The sequence below is a fragment of the Doryrhamphus excisus genome, linkage group LG5 (assembly GCF_037039965.1).
Source record: "Doryrhamphus excisus strain RoL-2023G ecotype Guam linkage group LG5, RoL_Dexc_Guam_v1.1, whole genome shotgun sequence".
Taxonomy (NCBI): domain Eukaryota; kingdom Metazoa; phylum Chordata; class Actinopteri; order Syngnathiformes; family Syngnathidae; genus Doryrhamphus; species Doryrhamphus excisus.
The window spans coordinates 12463376-12488681 of record NC_136361.1 but is presented as its reverse complement, the minus strand read 5'-3'; the positions used below and the strand labels follow the sequence as shown (position 1 = coordinate 12488681).

At 41.5% G+C, this 25306-nt stretch overlaps 4 protein-coding genes and 1 non-coding gene across 6 annotated transcripts; all 5 read left to right on the top strand.

Annotated features, from left to right (window-relative positions):
• Nucleotides 1-118: 118 nt before the first annotated feature.
• snrnp48 (small nuclear ribonucleoprotein 48 (U11/U12)) lies at nucleotides 119-3825 on the top strand. Its single transcript, XM_058053041.2, has 9 exons — nucleotides 119-382; nucleotides 732-845; nucleotides 954-1014; nucleotides 1094-1174; nucleotides 1890-2072; nucleotides 2148-2269; nucleotides 2346-2458; nucleotides 3426-3530; nucleotides 3615-3825. Exons 1-9 carry the CDS (start codon nucleotides 239-241, stop codon nucleotides 3703-3705), a joined length of 1014 nt encoding a protein of 337 aa, XP_057909024.2. The 5' UTR covers nucleotides 119-238; the 3' UTR covers nucleotides 3706-3825.
• Nucleotides 3826-4346: 521 nt separating this feature from the next.
• LOC131105723 (uncharacterized) lies at nucleotides 4347-18126 on the top strand. Its single transcript, XM_078790715.1, has 26 exons — nucleotides 4347-4871; nucleotides 7600-7684; nucleotides 7795-7860; nucleotides 8540-8703; nucleotides 8826-8963; nucleotides 9071-9124; nucleotides 9876-9929; nucleotides 10361-10414; nucleotides 10486-10539; nucleotides 10728-10781; nucleotides 10872-10925; nucleotides 11062-11115; nucleotides 11237-11290; nucleotides 11402-11446; nucleotides 12741-12794; nucleotides 12880-12933; nucleotides 13378-13431; nucleotides 13641-13712; nucleotides 13982-14017; nucleotides 14907-14951; nucleotides 15027-15059; nucleotides 15180-15326; nucleotides 15412-15588; nucleotides 15699-15789; nucleotides 15863-15940; nucleotides 17298-18126. Exons 1-26 carry the CDS (start codon nucleotides 4851-4853, stop codon nucleotides 17501-17503), a joined length of 1998 nt encoding a protein of 665 aa, XP_078646841.1. The 5' UTR covers nucleotides 4347-4850; the 3' UTR covers nucleotides 17504-18126.
• Nucleotides 18127-19493: 1367 nt separating this feature from the next.
• On the top strand, nucleotides 19494-22103 carry cd83 (CD83 molecule). Its single transcript, XM_078790510.1, has 4 exons — nucleotides 19494-19505; nucleotides 20076-20298; nucleotides 20553-20656; nucleotides 21568-22103. Exons 1-4 carry the CDS (start codon nucleotides 19494-19496, stop codon nucleotides 21733-21735), a joined length of 507 nt encoding a protein of 168 aa, XP_078646636.1. The 3' UTR covers nucleotides 21736-22103.
• Nucleotides 22104-22648: 545 nt separating this feature from the next.
• On the top strand, nucleotides 22649-22730 carry trnas-aga (transfer RNA serine (anticodon AGA)). Its single transcript has one exon. It is a non-coding gene; the product is annotated as a tRNA-Ser (tRNA).
• A 321-nt stretch (nucleotides 22731-23051) lies between these two features.
• On the top strand, nucleotides 23052-25009 carry cfap418 (cilia and flagella associated protein 418). Of its 2 annotated transcripts, none has more exons than XM_058053474.2 (6): nucleotides 23052-23288; nucleotides 23494-23578; nucleotides 23741-23805; nucleotides 23875-23940; nucleotides 24019-24117; nucleotides 24224-25009. In XM_058053474.2, exons 1-6 carry the CDS (start codon nucleotides 23116-23118, stop codon nucleotides 24381-24383), a joined length of 648 nt encoding a protein of 215 aa, XP_057909457.2. In that variant the 5' UTR covers nucleotides 23052-23115; the 3' UTR covers nucleotides 24384-25009. The 2 variants fall into 2 exon arrangements, with proteins under 2 accessions (XP_057909457.2, XP_057909460.2); XM_058053477.2 differs by having other exon boundaries at nucleotides 23055-23288; nucleotides 24022-24117; nucleotides 24224-25008.
• Nucleotides 25010-25306: the final 297 nt, after the last annotated feature.

Sequence of the window (25306 nt, the reverse complement as noted above, 5' to 3'; positions counted from 1 at the left end):
TTTTATGTTTCACGATAGCTGTTCCGCCATGTTGCATTCTGAAAGTGTTCTTCACGTGACCTGTAATTACTCCACTTTCCGGCAGATGTCGTGCTGTACATTTATCTCTCACTCACTCACTCACTCACAAAGAAGAAAGTCTGACGTCATCACCTACAACATGGCCGACATGTTGCCTAAATCCCTGTGGTGAATTTGATTCAGCTACCTTCTCGGTGGACTCATAGCCATTGCCAAAATGTCGAACTCTATAGAAAACGCAACCCGCCAGGAACGAATGGAACGTCTGCACGAGTTGATGGGATTTACGGAACAGTACAAGAAGCAGATACAAGAAATATACGACCTACTGGGATGGTCACATGAAAACAACCAAGATAAGGTAGCAAGCTGCAACGTCTTCTGACAACATTATGCATGATTCAAACTATATATCATTGTATGTTTACTCTTGTAAAACGCGAGTTAAATAGAGCACTTGGGACTTCAAAAGTGATCCAGGTTGGGCCCAAACCAAGCAGTAGTTCTGTGACGGCGACTACAGCCAACCTACAATTGTACAGTAAATACAGTAATAAGAAATGTGTGTTCAATATGATTTACTAAAGTTATCCTAGTATATAGTTCTAGCTATACTTCCATTTAGTTTGGACCCTTCAAATGGTCATTTATTAAGACTGTTACTTGTGACCAGATTCCGAGATAACAGTGATTTATTGTCTTTATTCCAGGAACCAATGGAGCTGTGTCCTTTTGACCCTGGCCATCGTGTCCCGGTTCGGTCCATGGAGAGACACAAGGCTTCATGCCGCCTCAGAAAGATGGGCTACTCCCCTGAGGAGGAGGTGGTACAATTAACTGACTCTCATTGTGTTTCCATGAAGTAGCAGCGCTGTAGGAAAATATCTCATTGTCAAGAAGACGTCTTCATTGTTAAAAATCACGTCTTACAGGCCGAGATGTATGATCCCTCTGTCTGTTATGAGAACACAAGCGTCAGAAGCTTTATAATGGGTGAGTGAGGACTTTATCAGAATGTGTCAATAATATTTGGGTTTTGTCAAAAAATATAGCTTATGTTTCTTTCCTGTAGATGAAAACATTCAGAACCAGGTGATCCTGCGGGCCAGATCTGCTGCACCACTCATGAAAATGGAAGGTACCTTCTGGCAAGGTAACATACTGGTTTGGAATTGTTCTATTCAGGTATTGAAAGCACAGTTACTGCCAAGCAGTGTACAGCATTTATTAAAAGTTGTGGAGGGAAACTTAGTAATTGAGAACCATACCGTAACTTTTTTTGGCAAGCTGCTGTTGGGGCACCAAGCACAGTGGTACGATACCTAAAGGGCAGATCTAGACACCGTACAGTATGTTGGTTGGTGGGGGTAAATGCTCACCTCTGGAATGAAAAGAAGACAAAAAACAAGACAGTGTTCTCTATCGTTAACTTTGATAACACTGTAGTAACATTCTCAGAATATACCACGAGAGGGTAGTACTATCCTCACCTGTTTAAATCAATTAACTATTGCCATTATCCTTACGTGTTAATAACAGTCATACACAAAAGCCATGTCCACACATTTCTGCCACGTCAGTGTTAGAAAAATAACTTTTAAAATAATCTCTATCCACTTAAAACACGTTCAGAGGCCTGAAAAAGCTACTTCAGCTGACTAGGTCATGCATTATAATGCGTCTGTTCATCAATATAGTGATATATTAGATATGCAATGACAACTGAAAACATCCTGTCCCCTGACTGTGTGCAGTATCCTTGTGACTTCTTATCCTTTCCAACAACACCCAAGCATGCACAACTTTATGTGTATCTTACCGAGGATGGCTTCTGTGTGTGATTCCCATGTTCTCTGCTGGTCCGTCAGGTCAGTTCTCTTACCAGCCCGTCGACGTCCCGCAAAACCACAAGCGAGCCGTGTGCGACCTCACCGTGGCTGACCGCCTGGCCCTGTACGATCATGTGATCAACACCGTCAACAAAGAGAAGGCACCCGGCGCCTCCAGCAACGACGAACTTTACGTGGATTTAGTGTCCAAGCTAAAGAAGGGTAAGATGACTCACCCTGTATTTATTCGGTATTTGCAGTTCCCCATTGTTACCATCACGAGGACCTCTTGTGTAGGTGAAGAACTAAATGAGCCAAAGACCCACCTGGAGCGGATGGCAGAGATGAGGGACTACAAGAGGCGGCGTCAGTCCTACCGCGCCAAGAACGTTCACATCACCAAGAAGTCCTACACGGAGGTAGGTTCATTGTAGCCATTCCTTACTCATATACACTGAATTTTTGTGAGACGATACCATTCTTATCATCCCTAAGGTCATCAGAGAGGTCATCCAAGTCCACTCCGACGAGCTCGGCAGACAGTGGAAGGACGAGCATGAAGAGGAGGTCAAGGAAGAAGAGGAGGACAGAGCAGTAACCTCCCGAAGGTTCGTGGACATTCTTCTTAAAGCTACGTTCACACTGACGCCGAATGTCGCGCTTTGAATCGGCGCCGAATTCAGCATAATTTTTCAAAAAATCTCACAATCTCCTCAGATATGTTTAAGCTCTGTTAAGCTCTGTTACGCAATGGAAAATTTCGAGATCCCGACTGCATCCCGCCTCTGATCCAGAGCATATTGTAGCGACCCTGACGTATTCATGTTGACGTTGTGCTCTTGGGTGTCCGACTGTTCCGGGTGACTGTGAATGCGCCAGGGGGTGGGGGCGTGTCTGGTGGAGGAAGTACTGTTGTGTTGCTGGCGGTGGTTGCAACGGCGTGGTTACGGCCGACAGTAGCCAGTATTATTGTTGTGCAATAAAAAGCTTGTCAGCGATCGCAGTCGTGTAATTTCCATAGCGTCGGCAACGACGCTACAATATAGATGCAGCAGATCCATTGATCCTTTGAACCAAGCTCTGTTAAGCTTTCCTACGCTTTGAGCAAAACTCTGATAAGCTTTGTGACGCTTTGATAAGCTTTAATACGCTCTCCCCGCTTTACGCAATTCGTGACAGATCGCCTCAAATTTTTAAACAATTTTTTTGGCGCTCTTGCCGAATGTCCCGAATTGCTCAATCCTTTCTTACGCTGTATTACGGTCTTTACACTTTCATTAAGCTTTGTTACGCTTTGCCGCCGCTTTGCTCACCGATTTAATTCGCCATCGATTCGGCGTCGGTGTGAACGTAGGATTGTGTGGCCCTGAATCTTTGCGGCACAATGGAGTGCACTACTTACTGCAACCTGCGGCGGCGCTGTTGTTGCATGCAGACCTTAATTATGATCAATACAAATATTGCATCAAACAGACGTTCAGTATTGTAAAACTATTATTAAAATAATCAGTCAAGGACATTTGGTCATATGATCTTCCCTTGTCACCCTTACCAACATGATGATTTCCCTGACAGGCATAAACCGGATGAGCGGCGGTCTGCATCAACAGAGTCGCACCACTCACACAGCAGACGCCATCGCAGTCACGACAGAGAGAGCAAGAAGAAGCGGAGGAAGAGGCGAGTCTTCTTTAGTTTGAGTGAAGTGACTAACTACTTATCAATTCCACCTGTTCTTATCAGTGCCTGTCTGCATCTCTGCAGGGATTCACGGTCACCTGAGGAGCGACACCATGACCGCAAGAAGAAGAAGAAGAAAAGGAAAGAAGAGCGAGGGAAGAGCGACAGTTCCTGATAAGATAGGTCAACATAGGATAGGGATTCAGTTTTGTTAACCTGCAGCATCAACATGATGAACTTTGAACTGTTTTACTTTTTCATGATGATGATTGAAAGTAATAAACATGGAAACACATTTTTATTGTAATTGTTGTTCTTGTATGGTCATCGCCTGGAATGGAATGCCATTCTGGGAGTTATCCAATCATAAGAAGGCTTCTGTGGAGGGGTGGAATTTAAAGATCTCAACACAAAAGGAGAGTAAAAATGATCTTAACCACTGTTTGCTGCTGCTGCTGCTCCTCTTTTGACTGTCTTACAGTGTGGACAGGCTCCGCCCCCAAAGCCACTGGATTGGTCGTGTGAGGCCATGGAATGTTGGACACAAGTGTCAGTGGTGCTGCTGTGATACCACAGGGGTCAAAGGTCTCCCTGGTCTTGATTTGACTCATTTGTGGCACGTTTATTGACAATGTTTGGTGGCTTTGGTTTGACGTTTATGTGTGTGCTGACATGTCAAAAATGTAAACACAATGATAAGCATATTGTTATTGAAAACCTAACAGCCAAAACCAAGTGTTTTTTATTGACTCATTGGATTGTGTACCCAATGGAGTGGCACTGGAGTGTGTATATATTATAATATATAATTTGTAAATAATTTGAATTGTTTTTAATTGAGCTCTTTTTATGGAAACCCAGGGTAATTTGGTTGAAGATTTTTCCATCAATCAATAATTCCACTAATTCAAATGTCATCACTTTGCTTCTAGAGGACCACTGAGCTGCATCACCTCTACAAAAATCCAAAATGTTCCTCCTGATGATCAGCGTCGCTCCGTCTTGTGTTTCTTCTTCCCGTCTGCTGTGCTGATGCTTGATTCTGCCTCAGGTATTTCTCACCCTGTTGAGAAGAAAAGATATTGGATGAGAGGAACAAAAAAAGAGAAGGCGAGCGAGACACCAGCCAGGGTCCCGCCAGCTCCTGGGAACCTGAGGGCATCCGCAGAGCCACAGAGAGACGATCCAGGACGGGAACCATCGCTGGAATCATGCAGTGAGGAGAGCTGAGCACTACAAAGGGAACTCTCTTGTTTTTGTTTCTGCGCCCTGAAAGCAGCCCGGGTGTGCAGGATCTGGTCCAACTCGCTGTGCAGCACGATGGGAGCCTTTGGTGACAAGGTGAGGGCCCAGTGGACCTGTGAGTCACTTATGAAGGAAGTAGAGTAGGAGAACAGAGGAAGTTGACTAAAAAAGAAAATCCAGTGTAGCTTGAAAGGTTTAAAAAAAATAGAATTAACTAGAATTAACTCTTTAGTTGTGAGAAAGTTTGATGCTGTTTCTCAAAATCGGCAAACTTCTTCCTCTTTTTGAGGTGCACTTTTAAGATGGAGTTTAAAAAGCTTTTTTTTAATGCTGGTAATCATAAATCACATTTCTACCATGCAAAAGTTACCATGCATGTTTCTACCATCCTAGGTATTGTCAGTGCCCTCGTCTGTTCTCTGGAGAACATTTTGCTGGGTTTTTATTTGGGTTAAAATTAAAATCCTTAGTCCAATAGTCAAATTATAATATTGCGTCATATAGCCTACAAGAATACTCAATCTATGGCCTTCACCTCACTGGCCTTGAGGTCCTGCGGGGTCATTTGTGTTATGATACACGTCACATTTGCAGGTCACTGACTTCAGAAACTTAAAAATAGAATGTGTCCCTTATTTTCCTAACATTTTGTATATTTGTCTTTTCCAATATTTTGTACATTTCTTTAAAAAATACTGATCTTTTTACAATGTATAAAACAGGCCAGTTTATTTTCATAGGATGAAGTGCATAGATGCTTCATTTAATAGAAATATAACAGAGTATACTTTATTGTATACTTTTTTGTGCGCATGGGACTCGGTTACCTCAGGAAGATATTTTTTTTAATTGCTTTATTTTTAATCAGTCAAGGAATATTTAATGTTTAACATTTATCAGTTTATGTGTCAGTGATCCAATACTTCAAGTATTAAACAAAACTTCTAGATGATCTAGTCCACATTTTGCGAGCGTGCGGGCAAACATTTGAAAATAAGGGTTTCCAGGAAATTTCCAGATGGTCCACCGCTGTGGCTCAAGGGCGGATACCGTTACCATTTTCACCTGCAGTATGGGCAATTTACAGGAAACTAAACATGAATACTGCAGGAAAAAAAACGGGAGGGTTTAAACGTTGCAGGTATGTTTGTTGGCGTAGACTCCACCCACTCAAATGTGACTCAAAGTTCATAAGGGGTGGGAATCAGAGAGTGACACGATAGTAACAATACAATATTGTCGTATTTTGCCCACAATCATTAAAGTACTATGGGGCAAAACAGCCACTGATAAGCTCCCCTAAAACCAACTATGATACATGTTGATATCTGAGGAACCAAAGAAAGGTCAAATATATTTTAGAACATAATGCAGTTTGTTACAAGGTCGCGGGGGTATGCTGGAGCCTATCATAGCTGGTTTGTATAACCTGGACTGGTCACCAGCCAATGGCAGGGCACATATAGACAAACAACCATTCACACTCACATTCATACCTATGGACAATTTGGAATAGCCAATTAACCTAGCATGTTTTTGGAATGTGAGTACCTGGAGAATACCCATGCATGCACAGGGAGAATCAAACCCAGGTCTTCCCAATCTCCTGACTGTGTGGCGTACATGCTAACCACTCATGCACCGTGCGTCACCTTGAGGATCCATGAAGCAAAATCAAAAGTGCAGGCAGTATTATCATTTTATACACCTGCCTATATTTAACCAAAGTATGTCGTTGTAGTATAGTACACTGTAGTCGTGCAGTGTATCGATCATTAATGAGAGATAATGATACAATACTTTGCTATACGGTCCTCCATTATTGTGGTTAATTGGTTCCAGACCGTGATAAGCAAAGTTGGATTCCCCATTTATATACTTATAAATTCAATATTTTTGTCGTTAGAAGAAAAAACTTTATAAGCTGCCAAATTTGTTTTTTTAACATTATTATAGCATCTCTATGTGGAGTTTGCATGTTCCCCCCGTGCATGCGTGGGTTTCCTCCCACATTCCAAAAACAAAAGCAAAAACAAGGTTAATTGGTGACTCTGGATTGTCCATAGGTATGAATGTGAGTGTGAATGGTTGTTTGTCTTGTTTGTCACTTTCCGCGACCCTTGTGAGGAAACGGTAGAAAATGAATGAATTAATGAACATTATTAAAACCTTGAATTAAAGACATGAATAAGGGTTGTGCCCATGTGTGTTCCTACAAATGTACTCCCCAGGGAAACTGAGTAGCGGGCGGACCGGAAGTGACATCCAGGATTCAGAGTTGAGTTTTAGCTTGGTCACATGCCCGTGTTGGGGGATTGTTGTACCTGTTGTGAAATAATTCAAATCTCTGATGTTCCAGCAATGAAATTTGTATGCCACACCGAACGTTACAGTACCATTACTGACACTCAGTGACCGCTGTAGACTACATATTATTCACAGTTACTTTGAATTCATTTACTTTGAAATATTTTGCCTAAATTCATGCCATATTTAAAGCCTGATTTACTATTGCAACAACAAATTATCATTAGGGTAAAACTACCTTGTTTCACAACATCCAGCTCACATTCGCTAAATGAATGCTTAAGTTTAGGCAAAAAATACATTACATTTCACAGTACCAGACTTGCACTCTGACCCCCTAACCTGGTGTCAAAGGTCAGAGTGCAGCTGAATTGTGACTTTGGTAGCCTCAGGAATGTCGTGGCAGCCTGAGAAAGAGCACATCTGAACAACAATAATGAATAGAATATATTATTTGATGAACTTGTTTACACATGAACATACTTCCACTGTTTTTATTTATGATTATTTCCTGCAGGCATCTCTGCCCCGGATGCTGGTCATCTTTCTGCTGTGTGTCATCTGCGCTCTCTGCCAGGAAGACTATTCTGGAAACCACTCTGGTCATTCATTGCATCACTTTTATGTCTCATAATGTAGTCGCAGTCCTAACACTTGCATCCAGAGAATCGGAGAATCCTAAAACACTCTTCACATTGTGTCTTTTGTGCAGGTGAGGATCACACCTTTGAAGGCTCAGTCATTGATCATTATGACAGCTTGAGGCCCCCCCAACCTGGTCAGTAAAATATAATTTTCAAAATAATATCACAAATCCAGCAAAGAACACATATCATGTCAAACACACTACCTGAAATACAGTAAGTAATATTGGTAGGTTGACTGCACGGTGAAAGAGTGGTTAGCGCACAGGCCACACAGCTAGGAGACCCGAGTTCAATTCCACCCTCGGTCATCTGTCTGTGGAGTTTGCATGTTCTCCTCGTGCATGTGTGGGTTTTCTCCGGGTACTCCGGTTTCCTCCCACATTCCAAAAACATGCTAGGTTAATTGGCGACGCCAAATTGTCCATAGGTATGAATGTGAGTGTGAATGGTTGTTTGTCTATATGTGCCCTGTGATTGGCTGGCCACCAGTCCAGGGTGTGCCCCGCCTCACGCCCGAAGACAGCTGGGATAGGCTCCAGCACCCCCGCGATCCTCGTGAGGATAAGCGTTAGAAAACAAATGAATGAATGAATATTGGTAGGTCACTTGTTGCTAAGTGGAATTGATAAGCCTGGCTTTGTCAGCCACACCCACTGACAGCAAAAGGACACACCAAGAAAATTGAAAAGAACAACACAACTGAATCACTGCTCTGTGATTGTTGTAATATTTTCTCAAGAATTGAAAAAGTGGATATCACACAACGTCAAACTAGCATAAATATCCATAAGAATGTCCCGTCTGCACTAGAGTCTCCTAACAGCTATGATGAGGACCAAAATCCTGAGGAGGATGACTATGACCCCTACGGACCCGTCCCCACCCACGTCACCATGATCACAGAGGACGCTTACCCTTACATCACCACCACAGAGTCCCACTACGCCAAGAAGGATAAGGTGGGCCGGAAGAAGGTGGGTTCTCCCATATGACTTTTAGCAGGTCAAACTTTAGAGACATGAACCACAACAAAAGGAAGACTACCACCTCCACAGACTGTCTATGTGTACAAATCATGTCAAACGAATTCTTTTAGGTACCATTCAAGCACCAAGGACCTGAGACAGATTCCTCTGAAGAGTCGGGGGGTGACGCAGCCTTAGGCGAGGAGGGGCCTACAGAGTGTGACTGTGAACCTGGAGAGCCTGGGTTCGCTGGTTTTGCTGGACCGAAGGTACCAATGAGAGTTCCGATTAAGAGGGATAGAACTCCCAGATTCACACATAAGAACCTGAATAACCAGCAACAAGGCACTTACTAGTCTTCTTCACTTCCTGTCAGGGCTCCCGAGGCCTGCAGGGTAAAACGGGAGGGCCAGGACATCAAGGCAGAGAGGTGACACTCAAACATGATCATAAAACAATACAGGGGGTTCCCGGGTAACTAGACTGTGATGTAAGTCAAGTCCGGTCTTACACCTCAGTCACTCACACTGTACACAGAACACGTGAAGGGCATAAAATAATAACCTTTTATCGCTGTTGTTTATTGTGAGGAGGAAGTAGAAGAGGCAGGAGAAAAAATAAAATTCATTCCTCAATCATTTAGCCTTCTACTTAATTAAGGTTCTTTATTGTCAATTCCCTATATATAAACGACATACAGAGAATCGAGATACTGTTTCTCTCTAACTAAATCTTGAGGTAATTAAGAATAAAGCAGCAATATAAGATTAAAAGTAAAATCAAAATGAAATAACAATAAATGGGTAGTGCAATGTAAGCCTCACTGACCACTGCACTGCTTGGTCATTACTGTCACTTTCATGGGAGCTGAGCCTTTAACATGCTCAAGGATACAATCTTTATAAGATGGCTGTAGCAGTCAAACGGGTGTGGCCAGTATTGGTGGATGTTTCTCCTCCCTGTGGAACTTTCTACGAAGTTCATTTTCATTTCTGTGTCGATGCCTTTGATTTTCATCAGAAAATAATGATGCCCATAATAATGTGCTGAGCGTTCATTAATAAGCAATGTTATATATTTGCATAGCTGCTGAATGAGCCACACGTGATTGGTCCACGTCGTAACCTGAGGACCACGTGTACATTCATCCACCACAGAGTCAAATTTGTTTGTCTTTTTAGGGTTACAAAGGAAGTAAAGGAGTCCAGGGAAGACGAGGAGGCGCTGGACCAGTGGTGAGTTTCTCATCTTACAAGCTGACATGTGGTAACAATGCTGCTGTTGCTACAGCAACCACCCACTAAAAGTGATAGTCGACACAGAAGTGTGAGGGGAATTGTCAGGATTATTCTTACAAATGATCTAATGGGAAAAGTGAAAGTAAAATGATGGAAAATAAAAGTGAATATGCATCAGCAACTCAGTATTTGAGTGACAAATGGGTAATAAATTCTTTATATCAGTTTCATGCCTGGTCAAATCTTATTGTCCTTATCTTATAAATGCACAAGAAAGAGCCTGTCTGCTTCTTATCAATAATCAACAATGTAATATTATAAACAAATAATATGAAAACACCATTTGATTGAATGAAACAGTGTAATTTATCAGATCAAATGTGTTAATTTTTTTTACACGGATGTTTATGTTATGGCTCATGTGACAGGGTGATGCTGGACCCGAAGGTGAAGAAGGAGGTTCTGGTTTCTCAGGAGCCATGGTGAGTAAACACTTCAAATCTGTTTTTTTTTAAACCAGTTAAATTAATAATTTCTTCTTTTTTCTCTCCAGGGAGAACCAGGACTTTTAGGAACCACGGGTGAGCGTGGAGAACCTGGTTCAAAGGTGACCACACATTGTAGACACTGTCCAATATTAGGCATCTAGATGCTGGCCAATCAGAAGGGAGTGTGGTTCATAAAGAGACAGGGACTAAACTAACTCCAGGGTTAGATACAATCAATAACATAATCATAGTCTCCTGATGATTTTGACCATCTCGGGTCACGTGGCTCATGACTTCCTGTTTGCAGGGTGACATCGGCATGGAGGGACCGCGGGGAGGGGTCGGAGTCTCTGGTAACACTGTGAGGAAACATCTTCAGTCAATCAATCCATTAATTCGACACATAAATTATGAAATTGTTATCATTTGGGTTATTTTTGGTTGATTTTAGGGCCCTGGCGGTGATGCTGGAACAGCAGGATCGCGAGGAGGTAAAGGTACCAAGGTAAAACTAGATACCCGAGGATTCTAGAAGCATTTTAAATCACCTCAAATGGTGCAGAACACTACATTATTAATATATTATCATTACATGTTTTTAAATGTTTTATGACCAATTGTGTTGGGTTTTTTTTGTCTAGGGATCCTTGGGAGAAGAGGGCAAAGTGGGCCCTCAAGGGCCTGATGGACGAAAGGTAGCTATAAGGAAATAAAAGATGTAGAGCTTAGGCTTGTAATTAGGAACATAATGCAGTTTCTTCTGCTGGCCAATAGAGGTTGCCATTGAGGCGTCACTGTCTTGTCTTTGTTTTGCAGGGTCAGACTGGAGGACCAGGGTTCCGAGGGGACGTTGGTGATAGAGGCTACAACGTACAAAACCTCTCACACTTCCTCTGAAATCTTTATTTCTATGTCATTTAAACAGCATATACCGTACTTCATTTATTGTAGGTGTGAATGTTTGGTGTTTGTCCTCCTCAGGGTTATCCGGGACAGACGGGAGACCGTGGGCCTGCTGGACCAAAGGTACCACTCCTTCTGATTATTTCACATGGTTTACCTAACACGGCAGCACTGTCAATTGGTTTCAATTTAGCCTTGTGCACAAAATACCTAAGAAGTTTCGGCTTATGGGTGAGACTTTCACTTTCAGTATTAGGCTGCTCGTTGTTTACATCACATGGAGTGTGGTGTGCTCAGGTCAGACAGAAAAGTCCCTTTCACCTCAGAGATTTAAGCTGTGAGCTGGACCTCATTGTTCTAGCAGGGAACATAGACAGTAAGTCAGATAAGTATGAAGAATTCAGCGATTTAAAGGCAAAGAGTATAATTTTGTATCCTGTAAGTAACAGGTAACCACTGTAAGGAGGCCAGGGTCACAGATTTGTTTTCAGGGGTTTGCAGGCTTGCTTTTATTTTATTAGAGGGATTTTTAATGCAGCGGTGGGAACAAAGCCAACATAACATGTCAACACGAATGGAGCACACAACATAACTATTAACATAACTATACAGACTATTCACGTATTAAAATAGTGCTTACACGCTAACATACGTGCAAAATTATACTGGCAAATACAACGTCTTGGGTAACTTTGTGGTAACTCCTCTACTCCACATGCTCCAATATGCAAATCTAGCATGATGCAATGCAGGTACCAGTTTAAAATATACATTTTCCTACAAGGAGGTCAAAGGAGAACAGAAATGCCAATGGGTTTTGTCAGATATACCATCCACTAAACCTTGAATAAACACTTGGCAACACACATCATGAAGAATGTCAACAAAATCAATGTTTTTTCTTTAAATATAAGATATTTGAGTTGAAAGTTTTCTGCAATTTGGGACGCCACTTGTCATTAAGGGTTAATGGTGGGTGCCGCAGCCCAGAAATGTTGTACTATACAGTACGTAGTGTACACTTGTTTACACTACTGGTGCATTCAGCAGCTCCAAACACACTTGATGCATGCTGACCACAAGCCTCACACTAAACAAGTTTGTCCTGTTGTCTGTCATAAAGAAACAATACGGTAGAGTCAAATGTTTGCATACACAAATGTTTCTGCAGGTGTGACTGTTATGACAAATGCAAATGCCTTTTTATTCATGTGTGACATTTTGATATATGTTCTTTGTTATGGTTCTATATGTGGCAAAACTCATCCAATGTACAAAGAAATAAATTTCAAGAAATAATAGCCAGCATCTCACTAATGAGTCTAGTCATTATTCATATGTGTTGCATCAGTGTATAGTATACACATTTTTCAGATACTGTGTAGACAATTATTTCATATATTTGTTCTTCTGCCAGGGCAGTAGAGGTTTTGATGGCATTCCAGGCAGTGATGGCGACCCCGGAGAAGATGTGAGTGTATACTATATGCATCTCAACTACTTTCGCTTCCTCCGATGCAACATATCTCACAATATCATTGTGTTGGTGTCCGCAGGGTCCCATTGGTGTCCCGGGACTGATGGGAGAGCCGGGTTCCTTTGGGGCCAAGGTGACACGCTAACTTGATGTATTCATGCTTAAATATGTTGACTCAGTGGGTACTTCTACAGTGAAGATCCATGTCTATGTGATATTTTGACAAAATACTGTAGTCAAAATATTAGAAACAGTTGTCAGCATGATGCACTACATTTGTACAAGCATAATGATGATAACACAAGTTGTAACCTGTGACTGTGCATACATATATACATACATAGTATATACATAGTATACTATACATACAGTATCTACAGCAGTGGTGTCCAAACTTCGAAGTATTAGTATCAGCATTTAATTTGTATCTACAATGTACTTGTAAATGGGTTGCTTTCAATCAACAGCAACACATTCTATGACAACCACTTTTATTTTCCCTGTTGGTGATCAATAAAGTATCTTATCTATCAAGCTATTTCCCAAATACACTTACAAGTTTGGTGAACTCTTGCAGGGCAGCAAAGGAGATCGCGGCTTCAGAGGACCTCGAGGCAGAGTGGGCTCTGTGGTGAGTGCATGTTGTGTAGGGTCCCATATACATTATGTCACAGGTTCAATTCCCAATGCCTAGTGCTGTTTTTGGATAGAGTATAGTATACATCAATACATCAGTTCATACAATGACTGTATGCTTCTATTGGCTACATTAGATTAATACATGAAACAATACTCAATAAGACTTCCTTACGGAGGATGAATTTCCTGTCCTTCCAACAGGGTCCTGGAGGAGAGCAAGGAGACGCTGGAATACCGGGCAAGCCTGGACCAAAGGGCCTGCAGGGCCCCATTGTGTGTATTCATCACACAATCACTAATAACAACTACACAATCTAACATGCTGGCATGTTAGCATTACACACATGTCTCGTAGTAGGAGTTCGTACTCGCAGTCCTCCATTTTGACCACTTTTCAGCACTAGTCTTTGAAGTCATGCTGCTTCATAGACGATATCATTTGTTTCGATATCATTTGGTCATTGTCAAATTAAATCATCCATCAAATCCCGGGATCAGATACTTCCAGAAGTCACACTCACAAAATGTGTTGTTTCCTGCAGGGGGCCAAAGGTGAGACTGGACCGGATGGCGAGACGGTGAGTCCTAAACAAGTGGGACTTACAATGAAGTTTTTTCTTTATGTTTTTAAGTTTGGTCTGGGTGTGTTTGCTCCCTCAAGTTAATGATGTTTTGGGGAAAACATCAGGAAAAATAATCCTTTCCATTCTCTTAATGGGTGGGAAAAAACACACAAATCTTACCTGATTTAACTTATGTGGATGCAGGATCTGATATTATAAAAAATACCAAAATCCCAGCCATTTTTCAAAAGCCGTCCCTCTTGGTACCGGCCATATTTGATGATTTTGACTGATGTTTCAAGGCACACAGAATATTGTGTGCTAGGGCTCTAGAAACATTGTATATGCCAAAAGAAAAATTAGTCTCTCATCTCTAATCAGGAAAAAAAGTTTGTTTCTACCTTTGTCTAATCTTTAGTAATCAACAGTAGAACAAGGCAAGTTTTAATAAAATATCAGTTCTTAGCAACAAAAAAAAAGCCGCTTTTTGTGAAAAGATACATTAACTTTCATACTGCAACTTTCACTTTCACACAAATTTAGCCATATATATTTTGCCTAAATGTCTGAACATCTATATAATACCATGAACTACTTACAATTTTCACATTTGCAACTGAACTGCATGTGTGCCTTTTCACTTCCTGGTTTGTACAGAGCATGGATTTCAATGGGAAAGCTGCATGCCGAGCTATTAAAATATATATAAAATGCACTTCAGCTTAAAACTGCACCAAACGTGCAACTATTCAATGACATTCATTTGATAAAATAAAAGTCTACTTCCTGCCGGAAAGTCCACCAACATCATGAAGGTGGAAGCTTCGTGTGCACTCATGTGACCCAAGGACTCCCCCGACATTTATGACTTCCTCACTTTCTATTTTGTTTTCCCCACTTACAGGGTGCAAAGGGAAGGAAAGGCATAAAAGGTCATAAAGGACAGAAGGTTGGTGTTGGCCGTGCGAGTTACACACCGAACATGGCATCACTTTGTCGTTCCTGATCTGTGTTCTTCTTTCAGGGCGCTGTTGCTGACAGGGGGGACAAAGGACAGGTAACATGATGTCATGGAAACACAAAACAAAAATCATCACACACTCATCTAGTATGATTAGACACACACTTGAAGTTGTTTTTTAGCACATCATCATAATACTAATAATTGTACTCCCAGCGTGGACCAAAAGGTGCAGCCGGACGGACCGGAGATGTAGGCCCAGTGGGTCCGCCCGGCATCCCCGGGACCCGAGGAACCCGCGGCCCTATAGGGGACCCTGGTGTCAAAGGCCAAGCTGGACCTAAAGGAGTGCAAGGTCCCACTGTGAGTCGTACTTCCTGTTTTAAAGTGAAATAAGAATAATGGTAGGTTGCATGTGTCACACAACCAAACGACGTGTTGCCTTCAGGGTGCCGGTCTCACAGACGAGCAGGTACTGCAGCTCTGCCGAGGCGTGGTCACGGCCCAGATCTCTCAGTACGCCTCATCCATCCGGGCCAAGTGCTCGCAGGGCTGCCCCATCAACAACCGAACACTTATTGGGCCCCCAGGAGCCAAAGGCCCCCCGGGACCACCTGGCAAAACGGTGAGCCCTTCCATGGTGCTAAATCTGATCCAGTTTTTTGTGGGAATTTTTTTTAAGGAGCTGGAAACAATTTTATATGAAAGTGGATAAATCCTCCTTTCATCTCTCAGGGTAAAGCAGGAAAAGCTGGATCCAAAGGAGCCCGAGGTGCTCAGGGAGACCGAGGCCTGGAGGGAGAGAAAGGAGCGCAGGGCGACAGAGGTCGGTTGCTGCGTTTTTCTTATCTTCTTTTGCTTTTTAATACAATCTCATCCTTGAGTGAATGTCTGAACAGGCAAAAAGGGGCCTAAAGGTGTTGCCGGCCAGCCGGGAAAAGGCTTCCCAGGACTTGATGGACCACAAGGGGCCACCGGTGAGATGGTCTTGATTTTTTTACATGTTAAAGCTTCCATAAGGAATAACTCAGTTGTGTGTTCAAGTTACTTTGGTAAATAGAAATGGAAAGTTTTAAGAATTGTTGGTGGAAGCGACTTCTATGTTTTTTAACATCACATTATCTAAGCACTGACGCTAGTGCTAGTAAAATATCACATGTCCACGCTGGTCCACCACTATTATAGTCTAAAGCAGTGATTTTCAACGACTGTGCCGCGGCACACTAGTGTACCTTGACAAACCGTCAGGTGTGCTGTGAGTAATTATCCAATATCACTAGAATTCACATTTATTAATCATCATTTGCAAATATTATGTCAATAGCCATTATGTCAATAGTATACATGGACCCAAATATTCCAATTGCATTTGGTTTATTTGCTCAAACGGAAAGAATTGAACAGGGATGGAATATTCCTTTAATCAATCCGATTGAGGTATCTTGTGCCCGCTCAAACGGAAAGTTGTCAGACTGCGTTCTTCTTTGTGGTGTTTTTCTTCTTCTGTTGTTTATTGGCGGTTGGCAAGCAGCTTTCATATGCATTATCTAAATCTAATCTAAACCCTTCTATACTTTATTCACAAGTGCAGTTTTATTGAAAAAGAAAATATATATCTATATAAAACATGTCCTGTGTTTAATTATAAAATATTAGCAAGATTGAATTTGATCTTTTCCTGTTTAAATTTATCCCGGCACTGGACTAAGCAAAGTTTGTTTTTGATTCAAACTCAATTTCAAGACTGGACAGCCGAAAAAGTGGCAATATTGAGTTATTCCAACAAGTGAAAGAAAAACTTGGGGAAGCCGGTATCACGTGATGTTGATGTTTACGTTTTACTGGGCATGCCTTATTGACTATTCTGGTTGATTTTCACGGCGCATGTAGACAAGAGATTGGAATATTCCTTTCCATGGATACCATTGTTTCCCGAAAGGTCATTTGGAAAGAGAAAAAGTGGTGATGTAAAAACGTGGCTACTGTGGAGTGTCTGTGGTGTAAAGACTGGCAGAGCAATGTAATATTGGTCCGTGTGGCAACACCTACCTTGTTCCTCCGATAGACTTATTGATGCACGTGTGAGGTCGGGGTGACATTTTGGAACATTTTTGGTTAGTGGTGTGCCACAAGATTTTTACAATGTAAAAAAACGTGCCGTGGCTCAAAAAAGGTTGAAAAACACTGGTCTAAAGTACAGTCGCTAATCCGGGGTCACCAAGACAAGATCAAATGCTAATTCTTTGTCATGCTGCACCACTGCATCCACTTATTGCATGTTGTTGCTTTAAAAAAATATAATGAGTTGACACCATTTTTATTTCCCACTCTCAGGTTTTCCGGGTGAGCCTGGAGTGGCCAAAAACGGCATGGAGGGTCCACACGGTCCCCGGGGCTTCCCGGGTCCCGTGGGTATTCCCGGGATGCTTGGAAATGCTGGTGTTCCGGGTTTCTGTGAGGCTCGGGACTGCAGCATCCATGCGCCGGTGATGCGCAAAGAGCAGGGCCTGGTCAAAGGACCCAGCAGCTCCCACATTTGAACTCCGGCAGGCCAGGGATGAAAAAGTCGGGAGGGTCTCATGGTGACAAGGTCAAAGTTCATCTTTGTGAACATTCCAGCTGAGCAGGCAGATGAAGAAGCTGACATTTTTATTTTATTATTAGAATTACATTATTTAAGTTTTGCTGTTGAAAACAAAATAGAGTCCATGGGGGGGGGGGGGTGTTCCAAGCAAGCAGGAAGATTTTTTCCCCATCATGGCAGAAGAACTTCCACATGTTTAAGACCTGGAAAACTCCAATGTAACAATTATAGCAGGAAAAGTCAACTTTAAAGTCAACATAACTGAAGACTGCTGTGTAAATATGATGTAAAGTATCTCAAATACATGTACTACTGTGCTCTGAAGTGTTCACATAAACTGCCTGTTTTTTTTAGTTTTTGTTTTTTTTTAATCCGAGTCCTCAGATGTTGTCATATTATTAGGAACTTATTAAGAAGCCAAATCTAACAACTCAGTTCTCTTTTTATTCTGTTAGGTCATATGATCCAAGGAAAACAGTACAGTGACATTATATCCAACAAGTAATTGATCAAATATGAAAAAGTTCATTTGGAATACATTGAGGACTGTTTTGAATATGTTTGGTTACTTTATTAAAAATTAATTAATTAATAAAAAGACATTGGATTATATTTGTAATGATTAATCATTTTAACACTCTTCTGACCTATAAATGTAGTTAGAATGTTGTATTTTCGTTTTAAACGATGCCAAAGTTACAGATAATGAGGTTTGTGCATTTGGAAGTGAGCCCAGAAAGAACTTTGGATGGCTCGGTTTCAGAGGGCGTTGCAAAATTGTTTCTTTGTGATGTCACAGAGGAGCAGTTTCCTTATGGCCGTGGCTTTTTTGGCTGGATACACTCTCTTCCTTTTACAATGTTACATTCATTCATTCATTTTCTACCGCTTATCCTCACAAGGGTCGCGGGGGTGCTGGAGTCTATCACAGGGCACATATAGACAAACAACCATTCACACTCACATTCATACCTATGGACAATTTGGAGTCACCAATTAACCTAGCATGTTTTTGGAATGTGGGAGGAAACCGGAGTACCCGGAGAAAACCCACGCATGCACGGGGAGAACATGCAAACTCCACACAGAGATGGCCAAGGGTGGGACTGAACTCGGGTCTCCTAGCTGTGAGGTCTGCATGCTAACCACTCGACCGCAGAAGAGCAAGCAGTAAGTAATAATTTATCAGTGTCCTAACTGTGTTTATTTTGTGTAAGTCATGTAGCAAAAGCGCTTGTATGTGTAGCATTATAGAGTGTGCATACAGGGAGTGGCGTTGCTAATAGCCTTTTCCCACCACAATTAGTGGCTCTACCTGAGCTTTTTAAACAGTGGTAGTCCTGCAAAAAACGGAATGTTAACCACATTGGACGTTATCGATGCTAAATATGCTAAAAAGCTTCTTACCATTTAGAGCTGTCTTGAAGTAACCTCTTTTATTGAGAAACTTTCGGGCTGTCCAGTCTTTGCTTTCAGATCCGATTCGGGATCCAATGCATGTGGCTAAAAGCCTTTTATTGTCAACTCCAATACCATTTATTAACTCCTATAAAAGTGGGTTTGCAGTTAGCGGCAAGTCCTTCTACAAGTCCTTCCACAGAGAAGAGGGCGTGCCAGTAGTCGGGACATGGGTGGAATACATTTAAACAGACCGTTTTTGGGGGGGAGCACAAAATCCAAAGAAATACAGCTGCATAGGTGCAGATTCTGGAAGAACTGGAAAGCTTTGTCTGCCGGTTATTGTGTTTAACTGCTCTATAGGACTCCACAACGCAATACAAAGGGCCAAAAATGAGCATAACTGGTCCCCTTTTAAATATGTTTTAAGTTCATAGTTGATCTTTTTAAAGGGGGAGTTTCCATTGCAGCTGTTGAGATCGTGTTCCCTATGAAGTGTCTGCTGAGTTTCTGTCTGTCAAGCATGCATCAGACACGCCCACCCAGACATGAAAGAAAAAGTGAGACATACACACGCAAAAATAAAAATAACTGAAGCCATATTGATAGTATAAAATGTTAACTTGATTTTAAAATCACATTTTAACATTTTTAGGTTCTTAGGGCAGCATGGCGGTCGAGTGGTTAGCGCACAGACCTCACAGCTAGGAGACCAGGGTTCAATTCCACCCTTGGCCATCTCTGTGTGGAGTTTGCATGTTCTCCCCGTGCATGCGTGGGTTTTCTCCGGGTACTCCAGTTTCCTCCCACATTCCAAAAACATGCTAGGTTAATTGGTGACTCCAAATTGTCCATAGGTATGAATGTGAGTGTGAATGGTTGTTTGTCTATATGTGCCCTGTGATTGGTTGGCGACCCCGCCTCTCGCCGGTAGAAAAGCGGTAGAAAATGAATGAATGAATAGTGTTGTGTTAACTTTGCTAACAAGTGAGTTAATGCATAGTCCGCTGACCGGACCTAACTTCCCTTTTATACTCTTCCCTTAATGCTCCTTGTCGAGGCTTCAGTATGAAACATCAAAGACGTCAAGTGGTTGACCAAGTTGTTGTGTGCGTTGTTCCCCACTGCAGTTTGGAGCTCCTTTGGAGTTGGCTCATCCAGGTCTTGAGGTCCAGCAGCTTCCCAATAACGTCATGAGCAAGTACGTTCTCTTAGAGCGTGAGGTGGAGCTGCTGGACTGCGCCATCTTCCTGCCCAACGTGACGTGCAACGATGCTGGCGAATACATGTGTCGACTACAAGCACCCATGGGAGAGCAGGATAGGATGGGGGAGGTTCTTCTCACTATGTCAGGTATTACGCCAACGGTTTTGAAACTTTACAAGTTGCTAGTCAAATGCTGCTAGCTATTGAAAATATAAACAGTGCACATCTAAATGAACTTGAACATAGGCAAAGCCTCTCTGATAATGTACGCCCACCCTGAGATTGTGTATTTCAATAACTCCGTAGAAAACGCAACTTGGATACCGCTGGTTGAGCCAGTGTTGTTACTTTTGCCTTGTTTGTCACTTCTATCCAACTCTTTTGTTTTTTCCCAATTTTAGATTGTTCAGACTCTAACATGGGACAACTGTGGACAGACGCTCATATTATTATTTTTGCCTCAGCAGTGCTTTTGTTGGCACTTTTCATCTTCCTGGTAGCTTATGTAAGTACATCACACACACACACACACACACACACGCACTAGCCATGTTTGGACTATGACTTTCTCCTTGAGCATCAATGAAACATGGTGCATACAGTGTGAAAAAGTGTTTGCCCCCCTTCCTGATTTCGTATTTTTTTTGTCACGCTTAAAGGGACCTATTATCCTCATTTTTCATCCCTTTGTATTGAGTTGTGGACTCCTATAGAGCAGCTACACACAATAACCAGCACACAAAGCTTTCTAGTTCTTCCAGAATCTGCACCTATCCAGCTGTATTTCTTTGGATTTTGTGCTTCCCACAAAAACGGTCTGTTTTAATGTATTCCTCCCATGTCCCGCCTCCAGGCGTGCCCACTCTGCTGTGGTTGGTCACACTCCAGAGTACTTAAAAGGACTTCCGGTTTGGGCCACTAGCTGCCCATAGAAGGAAGTCCGCTCCTCTGTGACATCACAAAGGGGCAGTTTTACCACGCCTTCAGAAACCGAGCGTTCAGAGCCATCCCAAACTTCTTTCAGGTCTCACTTCCAAATGCGCAAACCTCATTATCTGAAACTTTGGCATCATTTTACATGAAAATACTACATTATAACTACATTTATAAGTCAGAAAAGTGGAAAAAAAACAGAAAATTCAATGAAACGTTTTATTAAGGGAGAAAAGGAATCCAAACTTACATGGCCCTGTGTGAGAAAGTGATTGCCCCAATTTTGTGTTCAGTTGTATTGACATTGACTAAAATGTTCATTTGTTTGATGATCTGAAATATTTAAGTGAGACAAACATGCAAAAAATAAGAAAGGAGGAATGTGGAAAACAGTTTTTCCAAAGCACTGCCTTTTCCACACTGTATTTGCTAAAACAGTTATGTCTCTAATGTGCATTTCATTTCTCTCTCTCACACACACAGGGAAGTTCAAAGACCATCCTCCAAGACAGAAAGAAGACACCAAATCCAAAAATCTCACTGGATGCTCCGCTCAAACCACTTGATAAGAAGGACCTGATGCTAATCTCTACTTTAGGTCAACCATATTCTCCCAAGAAGTCCACCATGAAGCACATACTAAATGTTTAAAGTGTGTACAAATGCCACTTCAAGACATGGTATTTATATGATATGTTTGTGTGTTTGTTTATATATAGTTAAAAATGTTCCAGTCATTTTTTTTTACATATTTATCCACATTTGTCATCATATATGAAGTATTTGTCTACATGTTGCTGATACCATAATAGGACTTAATAATAAATGTGTGCTATTTTTGAGAGTTGTCCTTTTGAATATCACAGGTGTGTTTCGTGCAAGTCATGTATCTAAGTGTGTGTTTGTCTTCTTTACATTTGTACTATTTTCACTATTTTCCATGCAATCTGATTGTTGATGAATGAGATGACTCAGCAGGCATACAGAGAAGTGAAAATGTCCTGACATTAAAACTTCAATCTGATAAATTCCCCTCCTACTTTACAAATTGTCGGCTGTTTTTTGTTCTTCAAAGCCAAACGTGAAGTAGGCGTGGGCGGTAGATTTGGGCAGTCGGCCCAATACTGATAATTTCACAATTTCACGATACTTGAGTGATGTTGCGGTTTCGATCATAATTATAATCTGATCACAGAACAAAGATTTTAGACATGTGTGGAAAATGCGGCAATATATAAATACAAAAATGATGCCAAATAAAAAATACTATAATTGATACAACCATTACATGAATTACAATTGTTGATCCTGCCGTGTAAAATGCGAAGAGTGATGGTTTTGTATGCTTGTTAAAATTTCAGGAAAGATCTGACAAGTTCTGTGGCTGTTTGGCTTGCTAGCATCTGTTGGTTTAGCTTGTGGCAAACTTCGCAGCCAGAGTAGATTGCTTTATTTGAAGACGCAGGCAGTTTACTTTTCATATATCGTTATCTGTTGCAGGAATAGTACAGTAATGGAATGGTTTTATTATTTATAAGTATATTTATCTGGCCATTGGGGTATAGTTGTCGTGGCCGAGTGGTTAAGGCGATGGACTAGAAATCCATTGGGGTCTCCCCGCGCAGGTTCGAATCCTGCCGACAACGTGCATTTTGTGATTTCATACAGCTAACCTTTATGTTCCCGTAATTCCATTGTACATTGTGCTTTTACATTTAAGCTAATGATTACATTTCAATCAGGCGTTTCACTTAATGATCGCCGCTTTTGCTGCTAGTAGTTCATTTCCGGTTTTCAAAATAAAAAACCTGACCGTTACTGTTTGCTGACAGAGTAACAACTAACGCAGTGCAATAGGCCGTGATAGAATACTTTCCGTGTATAAAGCGGGGCTAAGATGCCCACACTATGTTAATTGGATAATATTGCATAATATTACAATTTATTTTGAAGACTTTTGCATTTCCGTCCGGCACTCGTGTTCCCTAGCAACGACAAATGTTGTTGTAATGGCGGCCTAGCTTATCGTCAATGCTAGCAGACCAGTCAGTTACGGCGGACTGCTCTGCCATGGACGGTGACAACCTAGACGAGTTGCTCGACGAAGTGGAAAAAAAGTTTTGTTACAACGTTTCCGTCAGAGCTGACTGCCCTGCGAGCTCCAAAAAAGATAGAAAGTGCGGGAAGGACAGTGACGTGCGGGGGTAAGTTGGGTAAACTAAGCTAACTTGGCTAGTTGTCAGGGTTAGCTCAAGACCAAAGATAACCGTCTCCCGACATCCTGACAAGGGTAAACAACACCACGTTTATCTGTCGTGTATTTCTGACGTGATAATATACAAATTGTTGATATTTATCATAATGACCAGGCTGCAAAATACGTTAATGATCTTTCATCTGTGCCACCAGACATGGAGGGCATAGAGGCGGTAGCATCACTGATGACATTGATGCTCTGCTGGAGGAATTAAAGGAGGAAGACCCTCCAGCTAAGGTGAATTTTTGACACTGTTGTACAAGTCATCTTAACACAACTTTCACCATAACATATTCACAATAACTTCACATCAGAAATACAGTGAGATAACTGCTTGTTATGATTAGTTGATGGCTACTTTTCCCAGTCTTTAATCAGCTGGTGCGCCTTGCATTTCAGACTGAGCAGCATCCGAAAGGTCATCGAGCAGAGCAGACGCCTCCTTGTCACTCTGGAGGGAGAAAGTGAGTTCACTAAGGTCGCCAAAATATTAGACGCAGCTTGTGATTTGTCCAAATCTTTCCTGCCACCAGGTGCTGTCCTGTCTACCTTGGAGGGAGTGGTATCACTAATGGAGTGGGAACAGCCACCTCCAAGAGGTGCCAAAATACGAAACAAAGTTTATCCTCTGTGATGACACATTTTTTCATCAACACTGACCAATTGGTGTGTACCATCAGATCATGTGACCAGCTGAGATGTACATCCTGCGACTTCCGGGTGCTGATGTTTGATGACTGGGAGTGGGACCCGTCTTGTGATTACCTCTTCCTCAGGTGAGTGCAAACACCGCCTTGTCACATAGATCTGTGAAGTTGATGTTCACACTCAAATCATTTTTTGGTTGAATGCCAAATTGTACCATCTGTGGTGAGCGTTCAGGAACAACATGCCGGACCATGAGAAGCTCCGGGCCAAGTTGAGGAAGAGGAACGGAGTTCGAGCATATGCCTGCCAGTGCAGCTGGTTCTCCACATTAGATGCCATGGATGTCTTGCTGCAGCCACAGCTCAGATGGGTGTGTGGCAGACACCTGGACTGAGAGAACATCACAAGTTAAAACATGTTTTGGCTCAGATGTAACAGACAATCTCAACTATCTTTGTCCTTCGTTTAATGGGGCGTCTGTGGATCCCCAACATCGTCAACAGACTGGACTGTTATGTCATTTTGTGCTTTTAATCAGTGCTGTCGGTGATGGGAGCTGTCCAGCCAGTAGAAAAAGTGCTGGTACTCAGACCTAAACATATCCAACGGTAGGTTATGAGATCATTAACTAATTATTAAACATGTTCAGACTCTTCCTTTTGCACATTTCAGTAACTTCAACCCCAGTGAAGGTTTGCTCTTTGGTGTTTTATGTGATTATACAGAAAATGCCAGTGTTGTCAATGACAATCATTTTTTTCTCTGTTTTTCAGAAAGTGTACAGTTAAAACAGTAGTACTACAGCAATTGCAATATATTGAAAAATTAAAGGATACAAGGGCCACCTTGATATTTTGGAAAGCAAAACACGTAGATATACCAAAAAGCTATATAGAAATATACATTTTTTGCTGTTATATTTATTTTCCAGATATTTAAACTGTAATTTGAAATAATCATTGTAAATGCTGACTTTATTCCCATAATATAACATTTCCCCAAACTGAATATTTCAAAGATTACTTGGTTAAAATAAAATTACTTTTACTTTTTTACTGTGACATTTTTTCTTGAATATTTGAATTCTGAATTCTGCTACTAAAATGAAAAAAAATCCTCATAATATTAGGAGTTTACGCTTGTTAAATTGTGACTTTTGTCTCATTACAATCCAACATTTTCTCTTGTTTTATACCCAAATATTTAAACTTTTTTTCTTGTAAATCTTGTAATATGACTTTATTTCCCTTGTATAACCTTTCCCCCAAACTATTTTTTCCATTAAATTATTAAATTATTATTTTTAAAACATATAAT

Bases quoted from the DNA above. Each gene is read 5' to 3' on its own strand.
- snrnp48 (XM_058053041.2), top strand. From the start codon at position 239: ATGTCGAACTCTATAGAAAACGCAACCCGCCAGGAACGAATGGAACGT. The intron at 1,015-1,093 runs GTGAGTGAGGAC...TCTTTCCTGTAG, and splicing joins CGTCAGAAGCTTTATAATGG to ATGAAAACATTCAGAACCAG. The intron at 1,175-1,889 runs GTAACATACTGG...CTGGTCCGTCAG, and splicing joins GGAAGGTACCTTCTGGCAAG to GTCAGTTCTCTTACCAGCCC.
- LOC131105723 (XM_078790715.1), top strand. From the start codon at position 4,851: ATGGGAGCCTTTGGTGACAAG. The intron at 9,125-9,875 runs GTGACACTCAAA...TTGTCTTTTTAG, and splicing joins CAGGACATCAAGGCAGAGAG to GGTTACAAAGGAAGTAAAGG. The intron at 10,782-10,871 runs GTGAGGAAACAT...GGTTGATTTTAG, and splicing joins TCGGAGTCTCTGGTAACACT to GGCCCTGGCGGTGATGCTGG.
- cd83 (XM_078790510.1), top strand. The intron at 20,299-20,552 runs GTATTACGCCAA...TCCCAATTTTAG, and splicing joins GGTTCTTCTCACTATGTCAG to ATTGTTCAGACTCTAACATG. The intron at 20,657-21,567 runs GTAAGTACATCA...TCACACACACAG, and splicing joins TCATCTTCCTGGTAGCTTAT to GGAAGTTCAAAGACCATCCT.
- cfap418 (XM_058053474.2), top strand. From the start codon at position 23,116: ATGCTAGCAGACCAGTCAGTTACGGCGGACTGCTCTGCCATGGACGGT. The intron at 23,579-23,740 runs GTGAATTTTTGA...CTTGCATTTCAG, and splicing joins AGGAAGACCCTCCAGCTAAG to ACTGAGCAGCATCCGAAAGG. The intron at 23,941-24,018 runs GTGCCAAAATAC...GGTGTGTACCAT, and splicing joins GGAACAGCCACCTCCAAGAG to CAGATCATGTGACCAGCTGA.